General features: G+C 53.3%; 1 protein-coding gene across 1 annotated transcript in view; it reads left to right on the top strand.

Moving 5' to 3' along the window:
• The window catches only part of STK10 (serine/threonine kinase 10), a 127,604-nt gene that overhangs the window by 69,128 nt on the left and 44,506 nt on the right, over positions 1-13,970 (top strand). Inside the window, exons 5-7 of the mRNA XM_012765489.2 lie at positions 3,479-3,551; positions 4,371-4,565; positions 4,997-5,078. Of these exons, the coding sequence (XP_012620943.1) occupies positions 3,479-3,551; positions 4,371-4,565; positions 4,997-5,078 (350 nt within the window). The remainder of the gene's footprint in view (positions 1-3,478; positions 3,552-4,370; positions 4,566-4,996; positions 5,079-13,970) is intronic.

Here is a 13,970-nt window from a genome sequence, read left to right as displayed (position 1 = left end):
TACTTAACAGAGAAAAACCAAAAACCCACAAAACCAAAAAACTTTGCTATGTATGCATATCAGTCTTTTAAACCATAAAAACAATATACTTGATCAAAAACATTTCAAAGAATTAATAAGTATACAAAGTAAAAAAGGTAAGGCCCCTCTGTGTACTCCCCCCCACCCCACCCCCCGCAAACACCAAAATCCCACTTCCAGGGAGACGGATGCGATTAAGTTTGACGTGCAGCCTTCTACACCCTTCCAGACTCTGTCACGTGTGTGTATTCAGACATGCACACACAATATGCGTGGTATCAGTCTTTTAAGATACAACTGGAATCACACTGTCTATTTTATAACACGCATCAGACAGTCAGCAACACATTTGGGACAGCGTGTTATAGACGAACTTCCAAGTTAGTGTGTACAAATGCAGCCTCATCTTTTTTATTTTTAAAAATGTTTAAAAATTTTTATGGATACATAATAGTTATACACATTTATGGGGTACATGTGATATTTTGATACAAGCATACAATGTGTAATGATCAAATCTGAGTAACTGGGATAGCCATCGCCTCAAACATTTGTCATTTCTTTGTCTTGAGAACATTTGCAATCTTCTCCTCTAGTTATTTTTAAATATACAATAAATTATTATTAACTATAGTCACTCTATTGTGCTACCAGACACTAGAGCTTATTCCTTCTATTTTTCTTTCATTTTTAGAAAAATTTTCATTTTTAATTATTCTGGGTACATAATTTGCATATATTTATAAGATACATGTGATGTTTGGATACAGGTTAAAATGTGTAATGATCAAATCAGGATAATCAGGGTATCCATTGCCTTAAACATTTATCCCTTCTTTGTGTTAGGAACATGCCAATTCTATTCTTTTAGTTATTCTAAATATACACTCGTTATTATTGACTTATAACAATAACTGTTGTGCTATCAAATACTAGATCTTATTGCAACTTCATTCTTTTTCAGGGCTGAATGTTACTTATAGCTGAGGTGAACCATAATGTATCAAACCATTTGCCAACCAAGCTCCAGCAATAATTGAGATTTTTCCAAGTTTTCATTCTCTTGGATAATGTTTTTATTAGTACATATATATATATATATATATATATGTTATACACACACACACACATATAATAGAACTGTTTGGGGAATTCTATTTCCAGAAATAGAATTGCTGTCAAACATGTTTTTTAAAACCCAGTTTTATTTTTTAATAACATATATGAATAAAGGCATTCTAGCAAAATCTGTTCATTTGTTCACAAATACGAGTACATTCATTTGAGATAAACCTGTTGAGCGTTTCATGCTCCAGATACAGTGCCAGGGATACAACTGTGGACAAAGCAGAAATTATCCCTTTCCTTATGGAAATTATAGTTTGTAAACGCAGATGTCCTGTGCCTCTGCTGCCTTCGTCTCTGATTCATTTTAACGTGGGAGGGAGGGCCAGGTGCAGTAATCCCAGCACTTTGAGAGGCCAAGGAGGGAGGATCGCTGGAGGCCAGGAGTTCAAGACCAGTCTGGGCAACGCCCTCCATAGTCACGAGCGGACGTGTGCGTTTGCAGGCTCTCCCTCTGCTTCCCCCACTGACCCTCGGGCTGCCTGAGCGCAGGGACCTACTTTGCTTTTGGTCCCCACGGCATCCTCCGTCCCCCGGGTGGTGTCCACTCCGGTGGTGCCTGCTAAGCACCTGCAGGAGTGGGTGAAGGGCCTGGGGAAGCGGAAGAGCAGAGGCGGGACCCGGCTCTCCCCGTCCGGCCCAGGCTCTTAGCATCATGCCCCGCCCTGGTTTGAAATTGTGAGTTGATCGAAGCTCCTGGATAAGCCATCGCCCGCCTGCCCGGAGCATGCCCACCTGCCTGGGATGTGCCCACCTGCCCGGGATGTGCCCACCTGCTTGGGGCATGCCCACTTGCCTGGGATGTGCCTGCCTGCCCGGGGCATGCCCACCTGCCTGGGATGTGCCCACCTGCCCGGGACGTGTCCACCTGCCTGGGACGTGCCCACCTGCCCGGGGTGTGCCCACCTGCCCGGGATGTGCCCGCCTGCCCGGGGTGCGGAGCCGCTCATCTCCAGACCCGCGCAGGCGCCCGGAGCATCCCACAGTCACAATAACGCTGCAGCTCCTGGGCACGAGGCACTGTTGGAGTGTGCACCACGCTCTCAAGTGGTGTTTCCTCCTGAGTCTGTCTTTTTGATAAGACAAAACTTTGCCCCCGAAGACAAGAGCCCTTGAGGAAGTTTCTCTTTGTAGCCTGGGTTCTTCTCTTAGCAGTGGGTGTGTGGAGGAAGGCTGAGCGTGTTGGGGTGTATTTAAAGATACATTTCATTCATTTAGTTTTTGTTAGTCCTTAAAGTAATACATGTTTTTCAGAGCAAAGTGGTGGAATTCAGAAAAGCGGAAGTCTCAACACAGACAACCATTTAAGCAATTTGGTGTATTTCCTCCAAGTCAATTCAATGTACAGTTTTGCCCTTTCCTTTTTTTTTTGAGACAGTCTCACTTTGCTGCCCAGGCTAGAGTGAGTGCTGTGGCGTCAGCCTAGCTCATAGCAACCTCAGACTCCTGGGCTCAAGCAATCCTCCTGCCTCAGCCTCCTGAGTAGCTGGGACTACAGGCATGCGCCACCATGCCCGGCTCATTTTTTCTATATATATTAGTTGGCCAATTAATTTCTTTCTATTTATAGTGGAGACGGGGTCTCGCTCTTGCTCAGGCTGGTTTCGAACTCCTGACCTTGAGCAATCCGCCCGCCTTGGCCTCCCAGAGTGCTAGGATTACAGGCGTGAGCCACCACGCCCGGCCCAGTTTTGCCCTTTCCTAGGGGAGCAGAGTTCTGAGTGTGCAGCATAGTGAACTGTGCACCCGCTTTACCTCACACAGTAATATAAGTGTTAGTATGTATGTAAATAAAATCTTTAACATTAAAAATACTTCAAAACTAATTTTAATGACTGCAGAGTATTCCATCATATGGGGGTATATCATACTTTTCTTAATCTATATCAAAGGTTTTGAAATCACTCCCTGATAACTAAGCAATTATGGTTGTTTTTACTTGTCACTATTACAATGGCACTTTGATGAATATCATTATGCAAATTTTTTTAAAAATTTAAGACTGTTTCATTAGAGTTGTTTCCTAGATTGGAATTGCTGGATCAAAAGAGTATAGGCATTTTAAAGGTTCTTGCTATTTACTGCCAAATTGCTTTCCTAAAGACTACTGCCAGTTTACACTCTCATTAGCAGATAGGAAAGTGCCCATCTCAGTACTTCCTGATATCAGCAGAAATCATATTTTTAATGATCTTTAATTTGTTAGATTGAAAATGGCATCTGTTAGCCAATCTGGAATGCACGTCTCTGGGTTCACATCCCGGGCTCTTGCCCCAGGGCCGTGGGTGCAGGAATGCCCATCGCACACTATATCTGAGGTTTTGTCTTGCAGCTGACTTTGGTGTGTCTGCCAAGAATCTGAAAACTCTGCAGAAACGAGATTCCTTCATAGGAACGCCTTACTGGTGAGTTGTGTGGCTTCTGGGAGTTGAATGGTGGGCTGGACGCTGAAACTCCCCAAGGTGACCTCTGGGTAGTCTGGAGGGAGAAGAGCAAGGGGGCTGCGGGAGCACCTGCCTAATAGGTTACTGTGGGGATGGGATGACGTGGTGCACACGGAAGGTGCTCCGCAGTAGTAACCAGGCTGGGATTCCTAGAGCCTGGCTCAGCCTCGGCTTACCCAGCGCTGGCGGGGCTTGGGGCACTGAGGACGAACACGAGCTCAGTCCTACCCGCGTGTGAAGTCCCTCGGTCTGCTGTTTCCTTCTTTTCCAGAACTGTCACTTTGAAAAGAAAACAAAACTCTGTCACTCAATTTCACACCTAGCTACTCTCTATTTTGCTGTTTCACAAGTTTTTCATGTGCGTCACTTGCCACTGCGGAGTCTAGGCTCCTTCTTGCTTGCTTGTTACTCACCTCGCTTCTCTCTCTCTCTCCTTTTATCCCTCTCTCTCCGTTTCTCTCCGTCCCTCTCTGCGGCCGGCGTGCTCTCTGTGCCCGCGGGCTGGCCCTGTCCCTGTCCCCGTGCCCTGCCCCGCCGCCCCCAGGTCTCTGTGTTCCGGGTTGCCGCTGCCGCCTGGTGGCCGGCGGCGGGACTGCAGCGGGCGGCGCTGGGAAGGCGTTTTCCGCGGAGACCACCGTCCCCAGAAGACAGTGGGGTGCCAAGTAACGCGGATCGTAATCCGGAGCGCTGCCAACCCCCGACCTGGGCTCGCGGTGGCCCTTGACCCGAATCTCCGAGAAGCACCGGGTCTTAGCCCTCTGTTGTCCTTGGTTGGTTCAGGATGGCCCCCGAGGTGGTCATGTGCGAGACCATGAAGGACACCCCGTATGACTACAAAGCCGACATCTGGTCCCTGGGCATCACGCTGATAGAGATGGCCCAGATCGAGCCGCCGCACCACGAGCTCAACCCCATGCGGGTCCTGCTCAAGATCGCCAAGGCGGACCCGCCCACTCTGCTGGCGCCTTCCAAGTGGTGAGGAGCAGGGGAGGCGCGGTGTGGGGGTCAGGGAGAGGCCAGGCCCTGGGGCTCCCTGGACCCTCTGTGCCTCTGCTCCCCTCTGTGCCGCCGGCTCAGAGCACTCCAGGGGACCAAATAAGCTGCACCCACTGAGGGATGAGAGCCCAGCCCAGCCCCGCAGCCACGTGGCTCAACCCCGGGCGGGAACTGGGGCTGGGGTTCAACCCGGCACTGCCCTGGTGCGCTGTGTGGCCTGGGCAGGTCCCCGCACCTCTCTGGTGTCTGCATCCCCTCTGGGCCGTGATGTCCCTTCCACCTCCACCGCTCTGGCTCATAAAAGTGCCCTCTGCCCTTCGAGGGTGTTTGGAACAGTGGAGTCTGTGACACGGGGGACTTTCCCCGGCGCTCGCCCCCTCCCAGCTCACTGCTGACACCTGTCCTCCCAGGTCGGTGGAGTTCCGAGACTTCCTGAAGGTGGCTCTGGACAAGAACCCGGAGACCCGGCCCAGTGCTGCGCAGCTGCTGGAGGTGAGTGGGTCCCCCGCCCCTGCCCCTCCTTTGGAGGTGGAGGGACCCGAAGGGTGGCAGCCAGGCGCCTTCCTCAGCCCGCCCAGGCGCTGCCACCAGCAGCTGCCTGTCATCATCAGCGTTCCCCAGGCGCCTCCCGATGCCAGCTCAGCCGGGAGTGCCTCGGGACGGAGCCGCCCAGACCCCTGTCCTCACGGAGCCAGCGTTCCAGGGGGGACACACAGGAACGGCAAACATATGTGTGCACATGTCGGGGTGGCCAGAGCCACGGAGGAACACGCCGCAGCACGCGGGCGGGGCCTGTGCAGGGAGGGAGAGGGAGGGCGCTCTGGGTGAGCAGCCAGCCGCCCGCAGGGGTGAGGGCGAGAGGCAGATGGCGCAGAGGGCGAGGCCAGGTCTGGGACAGGAGTGTGGGGAGCAGCCAGGAGGCCAGGAGGGGGTTGGAGATGAGATCGGAGAGGCACCAAGCGTGTCCACCTCCAGGTCCCATGATTCGCTGAGAGAACACAGGACTGAGCACACGGTTGTCCTCCCCAGCGAGACTTATCACAGCAGAAGGACACGGGGAACACTCGGCGTGGGGAACAGGCACTGGGGGCGGGGGCGGGGGCCAGGCACAAGCCTCCGGAGCCCCCGCAGCGCGGTTGCCAGTTCATTCCCGTGTTGCCCGCCAGGGAAGCTCATTGGAGACTCGGTGCCTGGCTTTTACTGGGGGTGGTCACGTAGGCACCCGTGCCGTGCCAGCTCTTTTGCGCACATGGGGCCGGGCATGGAGAGTCCTGCAAGGCCTTGCAAGCTGGAACCAGGAGCCCTGTGTAGTGGGCGGGAGACAGCACGTGACTTCCGTGTACAAGGGTCCCTCTGGCTGCTGTGTGCGGAGTCAGGGAGACTCGGAGCACCTCGTTGGCTGGCTGTACGGCCCTGGGGGGACATGGATGATGGGCTTTGAACTATTGGAGGTGGCTGTGAGGCGCCCTGCACCTGGGCCTCACGTCAGGGAGTCACAGCTGGCAGCCGCCAAGTGAGCGCTGGCATGTGCACAGCAATATGCTAAGAGCTGCACACTCCACTCCCAGCAGCCCCCAAGTCTTCCTGTTGCTGTCCCCACGCCACCACTGACGGAAGAGAGATGTAGCAGGCTGGGTGACACAGAGGCACTCCCTCCACTGCCCTGGCCACGCTGGTGCTTGCCCACGTGGTGGCCCCTGAGGTGTGGCGGGAGGGAAGGAGGAGACACCGCACCGAGCTCTGGGTCTTGATATTCATGCAGCTCTTCCTGACCTCCCACCGTGTGCCAGGCCCTGGGTCTGCGGTTGGCACAAGGGGCCACAGCGTATCCCCCTGGGGTGTGTAGCTTAGGGATCATCAGTGTGAGCCAGGTGGGAAAGTCCGGGGTTCGAATCCCAGCTCTAGCACTCACTGGCTGTGAGACACTGGGCCAGTGGCTTGACCTCTCTGTGCCTCGGTTCTCACTCTGAGATGGCGATTAGTGACAGTGCCCCACTTCCAGGGTCGTGAGGATTAAAGGAGAGATGCTGTAAAGTGCGTGACTTCAGTGCTAAGCACTGGGCTCAAGGATGTTTGATGCATTGATTTGATTGATTGATTAAAAAATGAAGAGGAACCAGAATGCAAAATGGGGTCTATTAGGGGTCAGTATTGTCCCCTTTAAATCTCTGTAATCTATTTGAAAGCAAATATCTGGGGTGCCCAGAGGGTATCGGGGCATCTGGTGGGGAGCGGGCTGGGGTGCAGCGAGGCTGCCATCACCGTCAGATGCCAGAACTCCAAGCCGCCGGGGTCAGTCGTTTCCCGTAAGCAGGCACCTCCTGCCCCGGGACATCCGGCCTTGAGAACATTCCACCGGGAGAAGACCAGCTGTCCCCCATCCCCACATGGCAGCCCTGGAGCCTCAGCCTGAGCCAGGAATTTCCGTTCCATAGTTGGAAAAATGTCCTGCCGGAGGATGCTTAGTGTAGGGCGGACGCGCTGCCGAGGAAAGGCGCCCCCTCGAGGTAAACAGAACACCTCGGAGCGTGTGCCGCCACACGCTCGCCCCGGGAGCATCGCTACACCCTGAAGGGGGACGCAGGCTTAGAGCAGGGAGGTGGCTTGCCGAGGTCACCTGGCTGTGAGTGGCAGAGGTGGGCCCAGATCTCAGCTTCCCATCCCCCTGCACTGCTGTCCCCGCCCGCCCTCGGGCCCTGGGCGCCCGCCTGCTTCCAGGAATTGCCTCCTGGCCCTCAGCTTCGCCCGGTCCCTCCTCGGGCCAAGTGACACATGCACCTGCCGGCACATGATTCATTCATTTCCCCACACAGGGTCACGTAGTGCTTAGTGACACAGACTCTGAAGTCAGGCACGCCCAGCCTGGAATCTGGGTGGTTCTCACTCGGTGCCTCGGTTTACCCATCTGTAAGGTGTGGACAGTGCTGCTGCGCAGAGCTGTGTGAGTGAGATTCTGAATGGAATGTTCTCAGCGTCACGGCTGCCACCTGTGAGATGCTCAGTGGCTACTTGTTGCATTTGTTCTTAATCCCAACTGCTCTGTCCAACTGTCCTTGTCAAGGTCATCAGCGATTTCCGTGCCACTTGTGGCCGGCTCAAGCCTTGGTGCTCGTTTCGGGGCCATCAGCAGCGTCAGCCACAGTCGACCCTTGTCCGTGTGGGCACTCTTGGCTTTCCTTTACCTCTCATGGGTCACTCCTCCTCTGTGTCCTTCACCCGCTCCCCTGCCCCAGCCGGCTAGTGTGACAGTGCACCCGGAACCCCACCCCACCCCCACCCCTTCGTGGTGTCTCCCAGTTTGCAGCACTTCCGGCTGTGTACCTGCAGCCCACACCGCTGTCCTGTCCCCGGGCTCTGGTGTCCGACTGTTGGTGTCCAGCCTGCATCTCAAACTGAACGCGGAGCATTTGGGTCTTGCCCCAAATACGCCCACATGGGGCCGGGTCATGGAGAGCCCTGCAGGGCCTTGCAAGCCCACCTCTGCCACCCACAGCCAGGTGACCTCGGGCTTTCCATCTCAGTCGACGGTGTCACCACTCTCCTGGTGGCTCAGGCCCCAACCCTGCAGGCGCCCTTGATTTCTCTCTTCCTCTCACACTCCGTGTCCATCCCATCTCGAAATCTCAGAACATGCCAGAATCTGTCCCCTGCCCACCCTCCACTTCAGCCACCGCCTGGGCCGCCATCGTCTCTCACTCAGGTCGTCACCGACTCCCTGGTGTCCCCGCCCTCTTCCAGTCAGTTCTCAGCACGGCAGCCAGAGGGAACCTTTCAGCCAGCTCACGTGCTTCCCCTGCCCAGGGCTCCCGAACAGCCCCCGTCTCACTCCAGAGTGGCAGTGACCCCCAGGGCCCTGTGTCATCTGCCCGCCCTCCTCTCCCCTCTCATCTCCTCTCCCCGGCTCCCCTCACCGTGTCCCAGCCACCCGGCCTCCGTGCTGCTCTTCAGACACGTTCCCGCCACAGGGCCTTTACACTGGCTGTCACTCTGCCTGGAATGCCCTTCCCCCGGTGCCTCTGCAGTGGCCTCTCCCTCTTCAAGTCGCTGCTCACACGCCAGCTTCTCGCAAGGCCTCCCCCACCACCTCGTCAAACTGCAAACCCGCTACACCTGCACCCCCAATTCCACCTGCCCTGCCCTGCCTTCCACTGTTCCATGGCACACGGCACTCGGAGTATAGACTCACGGGTGGTTAGGTCTGTGTATGATATAGGTCATGCATTATGTTACATAACATGTGTTACGTAGTATATATTATGTGACAAATGTTATGTATTATATGTTGAGCTCCCTGACCAGCATGGCAACTCCTTAAGGACAGTAGACTTTGTTTTGTTCACTGAAAGTCCTGTTATGACCCAGAAATAGTGCCTACCTAGCACGTAAAGAGCCCTCACTAAGTATTTGCTAAATGAATTTACTTATTTTATCTGGTTTTTTTTCTTTTTTTTTGAGACAGAGTCTCACTTTGTTGCCCAGGCTAGAGTGAGTGCCGTGGCGTCAGCCTCGCTCACAGCAACCTCAATCTCCTGGGCTCAAGCAATCCTCCTGCCTCAGCCTCCTGAGTAGCTGGGACTACAGCCATGCGCCACCATGCCCAGCTAAGTTTTTTTTTGTATGTATATTTTTAGGTTGGTCAGTTAGTTTCTTTCTATTTTTAGTAGAGGCGGGGTCTCACTCAGGCTGGTTTCGAACTCCTGAAGTTGAGTGATCCACCTGCCGCGGCCTCCCAGAGTGCTAGGATTACAGGCGCGAGCCACCGCGCCTGGCCTGTTTTATCTGTTAAATAACCCTTTCTCCATGCCAGGTACACTGTTCTAAATGTTAGCAAATGATAACTAATTTAGTCCTCATAACAATCCTGTGAAGCAGGTACCTTTCAGATCTCCATTGAGCAGATGGCAAAACTGAGGCACAGAGAGGTTAAGTAGCCTGCACAAGGTCACACAGCTTGTAAGTGACAGAGCTGGGACCCTAGTCCTGGTCATTTGGTTCCAAAGTCTGTGCTTTTGACCACTCTGGTAAGCCGTTTCTCCAAATGGATGAAGGAGAGAAAGAAGGAATGAAAGAGAGGAAGAGAAGGTTGGAGGGGAGATTGGAGAGAATTGGAGGAGAGATGCTGACACCCGAACGCTGGAGCATTATTAGGCATTTTCTAAAGCCAGTCTTAGAGTGTAGACTCCCTCTGGCTGAGGGTTTCTAAGCACATAGGGGAAACAGGCTCAAGTTCTTGGAAAGGGTGTCTGTCTAGAAAGGGCCTGGCCGGGGGCGGGAGGCAGCTGGCGAGCTGCGAGGCGCTGCCCCTGGCGCCGCGGGGCTGTCAGCAGAGATGGCACAGAGCAGCCGTTCCGGGAGGGCTGGTGGCTGAGTTCCCTCTGATCTGGCCGTCCCCTGGGAGACGTGCCCAGCCCAGCCCGCCGTGCAGTCGCCAGCGTGTCTGGTCAGCGTTCAGCCCTGGGAGGGTCCACACCGCCCCTGGCGGCACGGGCAGGGCTGCGTCTCTCGGACGGGCCTTGCAGTTTGGGGGTTGGAGGAAAGGCTTCTCCAGACACATCCGCGGAGGCAGCGGGGCTGGGCGGTCACAGGAGGGCTGTGCGTGTCCCAGAGCAGGTCACAGAACCGCGTTTGGGCCTCGTCAGCAGCAGCAGAGGCTCCGCGGTCTGCTGCCCTGCTCACTCTCCCCTCCGGCCGAGGCTCTCCTCCCACAGCCGCCTCCTCCGCCTCCTAAGGACCCTGGGGTGCTGGGGGAGGGGGCGGTGGGGCAGATGGTTCTGCTTCAAGACAGCCAGGCTCCCGGCTGTGCTGACAGGCCACTAATTTGGTCAATATGTGGGGTACCCCGATGAAAACATGGTGTTTCCAGAAGCCTGTGCCCGCATTATTTATTTCCTCCAAGTTCACATGCGTTAGGTTGTGCAGTGTGCAGCTCAGGGACCTTTGGGATCTTGGTTCTTACCCCTGGTTCCAAAAAACTGCTCTGTGGGCAAGCAGGGAGGAGTCGGAACAGCTGGGCTGCAAGAGGCTCCTCAGATGGTGCTGCTGCTCCTGCCACCAGTGGTGGCGATGGTGGTGGCGATGGCGATGGTGACAGTGTGATGATGATGGTGATGATGGTGGTAACGATGAGGATGGTGGTGGCGATGGTGATAATGTGATGGTAACGGTGGTGGTGATGATGATGATGATAGTGATGATGGTGATGGTGGTGATGGTGATGTTGGTGATGGCGATGGTGATGGTGATGATGGTGGTAACGATGAGGATGGTGGTGATGATGATGATGATAGTGATGGTGGTGATGGTGATGGGGGTGATAGTGATCATGGTGATGATGACGATGGTGGTAACTATGAGGATGGTGGTGATGATGATGATGGTGATGATGATGGTAATAATGATGAGGATGGTGGTTATGATGGTGACAATGTGATGGTAATGGTGGTGGTGATGATGATGGTGGTGATGGTCATGGTGGTGATGGTGACGATGATCACAGCTGCCGTATTTCGGACACTCACTACAAGGATGAGAACAGCCCCACCATTTATCGCAGCAGACAGATGAGCAAACCGAGGCTCAGAGAGGTTCAGTAACTCGCCTGAGTTGGCAGTGGCACTGGATTTTAACCCCAGCGGCTGGGTTCTAGAGTCTGCAGCCAACACTCTGGACTCCCACACTACCTTGCCTCCCACGATTAGCAGACCCTTACTAAGGCCCCACTCAGGAGTTCTTGAAACCACAGAGCGGCCAGAACGGCATCTTCACAGGGTAGCGGTTACAATCACGGCTGCCCCGTAGTCCTCGGTGGCTTCTGAGAATAAAGTGTCAGCTGCTCACCTGCACGCAGTGGCCCATCCTTCCTCTCTTTTTTTTTTTTTTTTTTTTGAGACAGAGTCTCGCTTTGTTGCCCGGGCTAGAGTGAGTGCCGTGGCGTCAGCCTAGCTCACAGCAACCTCAAACTCCTGGGCTCGAGTGATCCTTCTGCCTCAGCCTCCCAGGTAGCTGGGACTACAGGCATGCGCCACCATGCCCGGCTAATTTTTTATATATATATATCAGTTGGCCAATTAATTTCTTTCTATTTATAGTAGAGACGGGGTCTCGCTCAGGCTGGTTTTGAACTCCTGACCTTGAGCAATCCGCCCGCCTCGGCCTCCCAAGAGCTAGGATTACAGGCGTGAGCCACAGCGCCCGGCCCCATCCTTCCTCTCTTGGCTCTCTTCCTCCCCACCTGCATCCCACCTCCCTGCCCTGCTTGCCCCCCCGCACCCCCCCCCACCCCCCGGGCCGCACACCAAGCTCAGGGCCTTTGTTCTTGCTGCTCCGCCTGCCTGGACCGTCTGAGCCCAGACTCTCGCTGGCCGGCCCTCCACCTCCCTCGGGGCTCAGCTGGAAAGTGACCTCCTCAGCGAGGCCCTCTGACCGCAGACCGTGCTCTCTGCCCCTCAGCTGTCCTGTTAACAGCATCTGAAGTTACCCTACCGTCTCCTCTCGGCTGCGAGCCCCACGGCAGAGACGCGGCCCATCTGTGCAGCCACGTTTCAACACGTCGCTGGCCTCATGCGTGGCTGCGGAATGAACCAGTGAGGGAATGGGAAAGTGGGAAAGAAACAAGATTAAGTTCTTCAAATCTTCATTGGTTTGGACTAACTAGAGAAAACCCGACAGGTTTAGAAAAATCTGAACAATAGGGCTATCTAAAAGAAGTGAGGTAGGCTGGGCGCGGTGGCTCACGCCTGTAATCCTAGCACTCTAGGAGGCCGAGGTGGGCGGATTGCTCGAGGTCAGGAATTCAAAACCAGCCTGAACAAGAGCGAGACCCCATCTCTACTATAAATAGAAATAAATTAATTGGCCAACTAATATATATAGAAAAAATTAGCCGGGCATGGTGGCACATGCCTGTAGTCCCAGCTATTTGGGAGGCTGAGGCAGAAGGATTGCATGAGCCCAGGAGTTTGAGGTTGCTGTGAGCGAGGCTGACGCCACGGCACTCACTCTAGCTTGGGCAACAAATGAGACTGTCTCAAAAAAATAAATAAATAAAAAGAAGTGAGATAAACAAATGGAGGCGCGTGGTCCCTCGGACTTCCACAAATGCACTGTTTCAAATGACCAGATAAGAATGACTTGTGGTGAACATGTCAGTTCTGAATATGCTTTCAAGGTGCTAGAAATTTATTCTTTACTTATGTCAGTACTTCAGCAATCTTGTTGACAATTTTGCTCTGCAGATAAATATTCTTTTTATTTTTATTTTTTATTTTTTTTGAGACAGAGTCTCACTTTGTGAGACCATGCCCGGCTAATTTTTTCTATATATATTAGTTGGCCAATTAATTTCTTTCTATTTATAGTAGAGACGGGGTCTCGCTCTTGCTCAGGCTGGTTTCAAACTCCTGACCTCAAACGATCCACCCACCTGGACCTCCCAGAGAGCTAGGATTATAGGTGTGAGCCACCGCGCCCAGCCTAGATAAATATTCTGATAATAAAAACAGTGAATTTTATCAGAGCTTTCCTGTAAATTCCAAATAAGCAAATTTCAACTTAACAATGCTCCTGACCCCCCACCCCCCATTCCTTTCCCAGAGGCCCCAGTGAACTAATAATCCCACAGCCCTGGCCACACCCTGGTGCTGGGGACAAGATGCCTGAGGACTGGCTTCACCAGGACACACATGTTGATTTAACATCGATAAGACCTTCTGCTTTGGTGTTTTGCAAGGTCCATAAAAAAGCATTTATTTTTAAAGGTGGTGACATTTCTGTAAGGGCCTAGAATAGAACGTACAACACTCTGCCTCAAAATTTCGAATTTCCTTTCTTAAAACCAAACATATGTCCACCCGAAGACATACAGAAGAATGCCCATAGCAGCTTTATTCATAGTTGCCAAAAATAGGAAACAACCCAGATGTTCAGTGGCAGCAAAATGAGTAAACAAGCTGTGACGTATTCACACGGTGAAACCCTGCACAGGAATGAAAAGGAACAATTGACCAAAACACGCGACAACATAGGTGAATCTCACAGTGGCGCTGGGCGGAGGGAGCCAAGACACCAGGCTGCACAGTGTCTCATTCTGTTTATGTGACGCTGAGAACGGGCAGAACGGGGTTCTGGAGAGAGGCGGCCCTGGGGACCGGGGCCACCCGCCGGGCAGACGGAGCTTTGCAGGGTGACAGGAATGTGCTCTGTCTCGAGCTGGGTGGCAGTCACACGTGTGTGTGTGTGTGTGTGTGTGTGTTTATATATGTGCAAAAGTCATTGAGCTCAACAATTTGTGAACTTTAGTACATGAAAGTTGTTCCTCAATAAAATGTATAGTTAGTGTATTTTGTAAAACCACCTATTAAACTCTTTTAAAAAGAAAAGTAAACA

Source organism: Microcebus murinus, chromosome 21 (assembly GCF_040939455.1).
Source record: "Microcebus murinus isolate Inina chromosome 21, M.murinus_Inina_mat1.0, whole genome shotgun sequence".
Lineage (NCBI taxonomy): Eukaryota > Metazoa > Chordata > Mammalia > Primates > Cheirogaleidae > Microcebus > Microcebus murinus.
The sequence above is the reverse complement of the archived record's forward strand: the minus strand, read 5'-3'. Positions and strand labels throughout refer to the sequence as shown.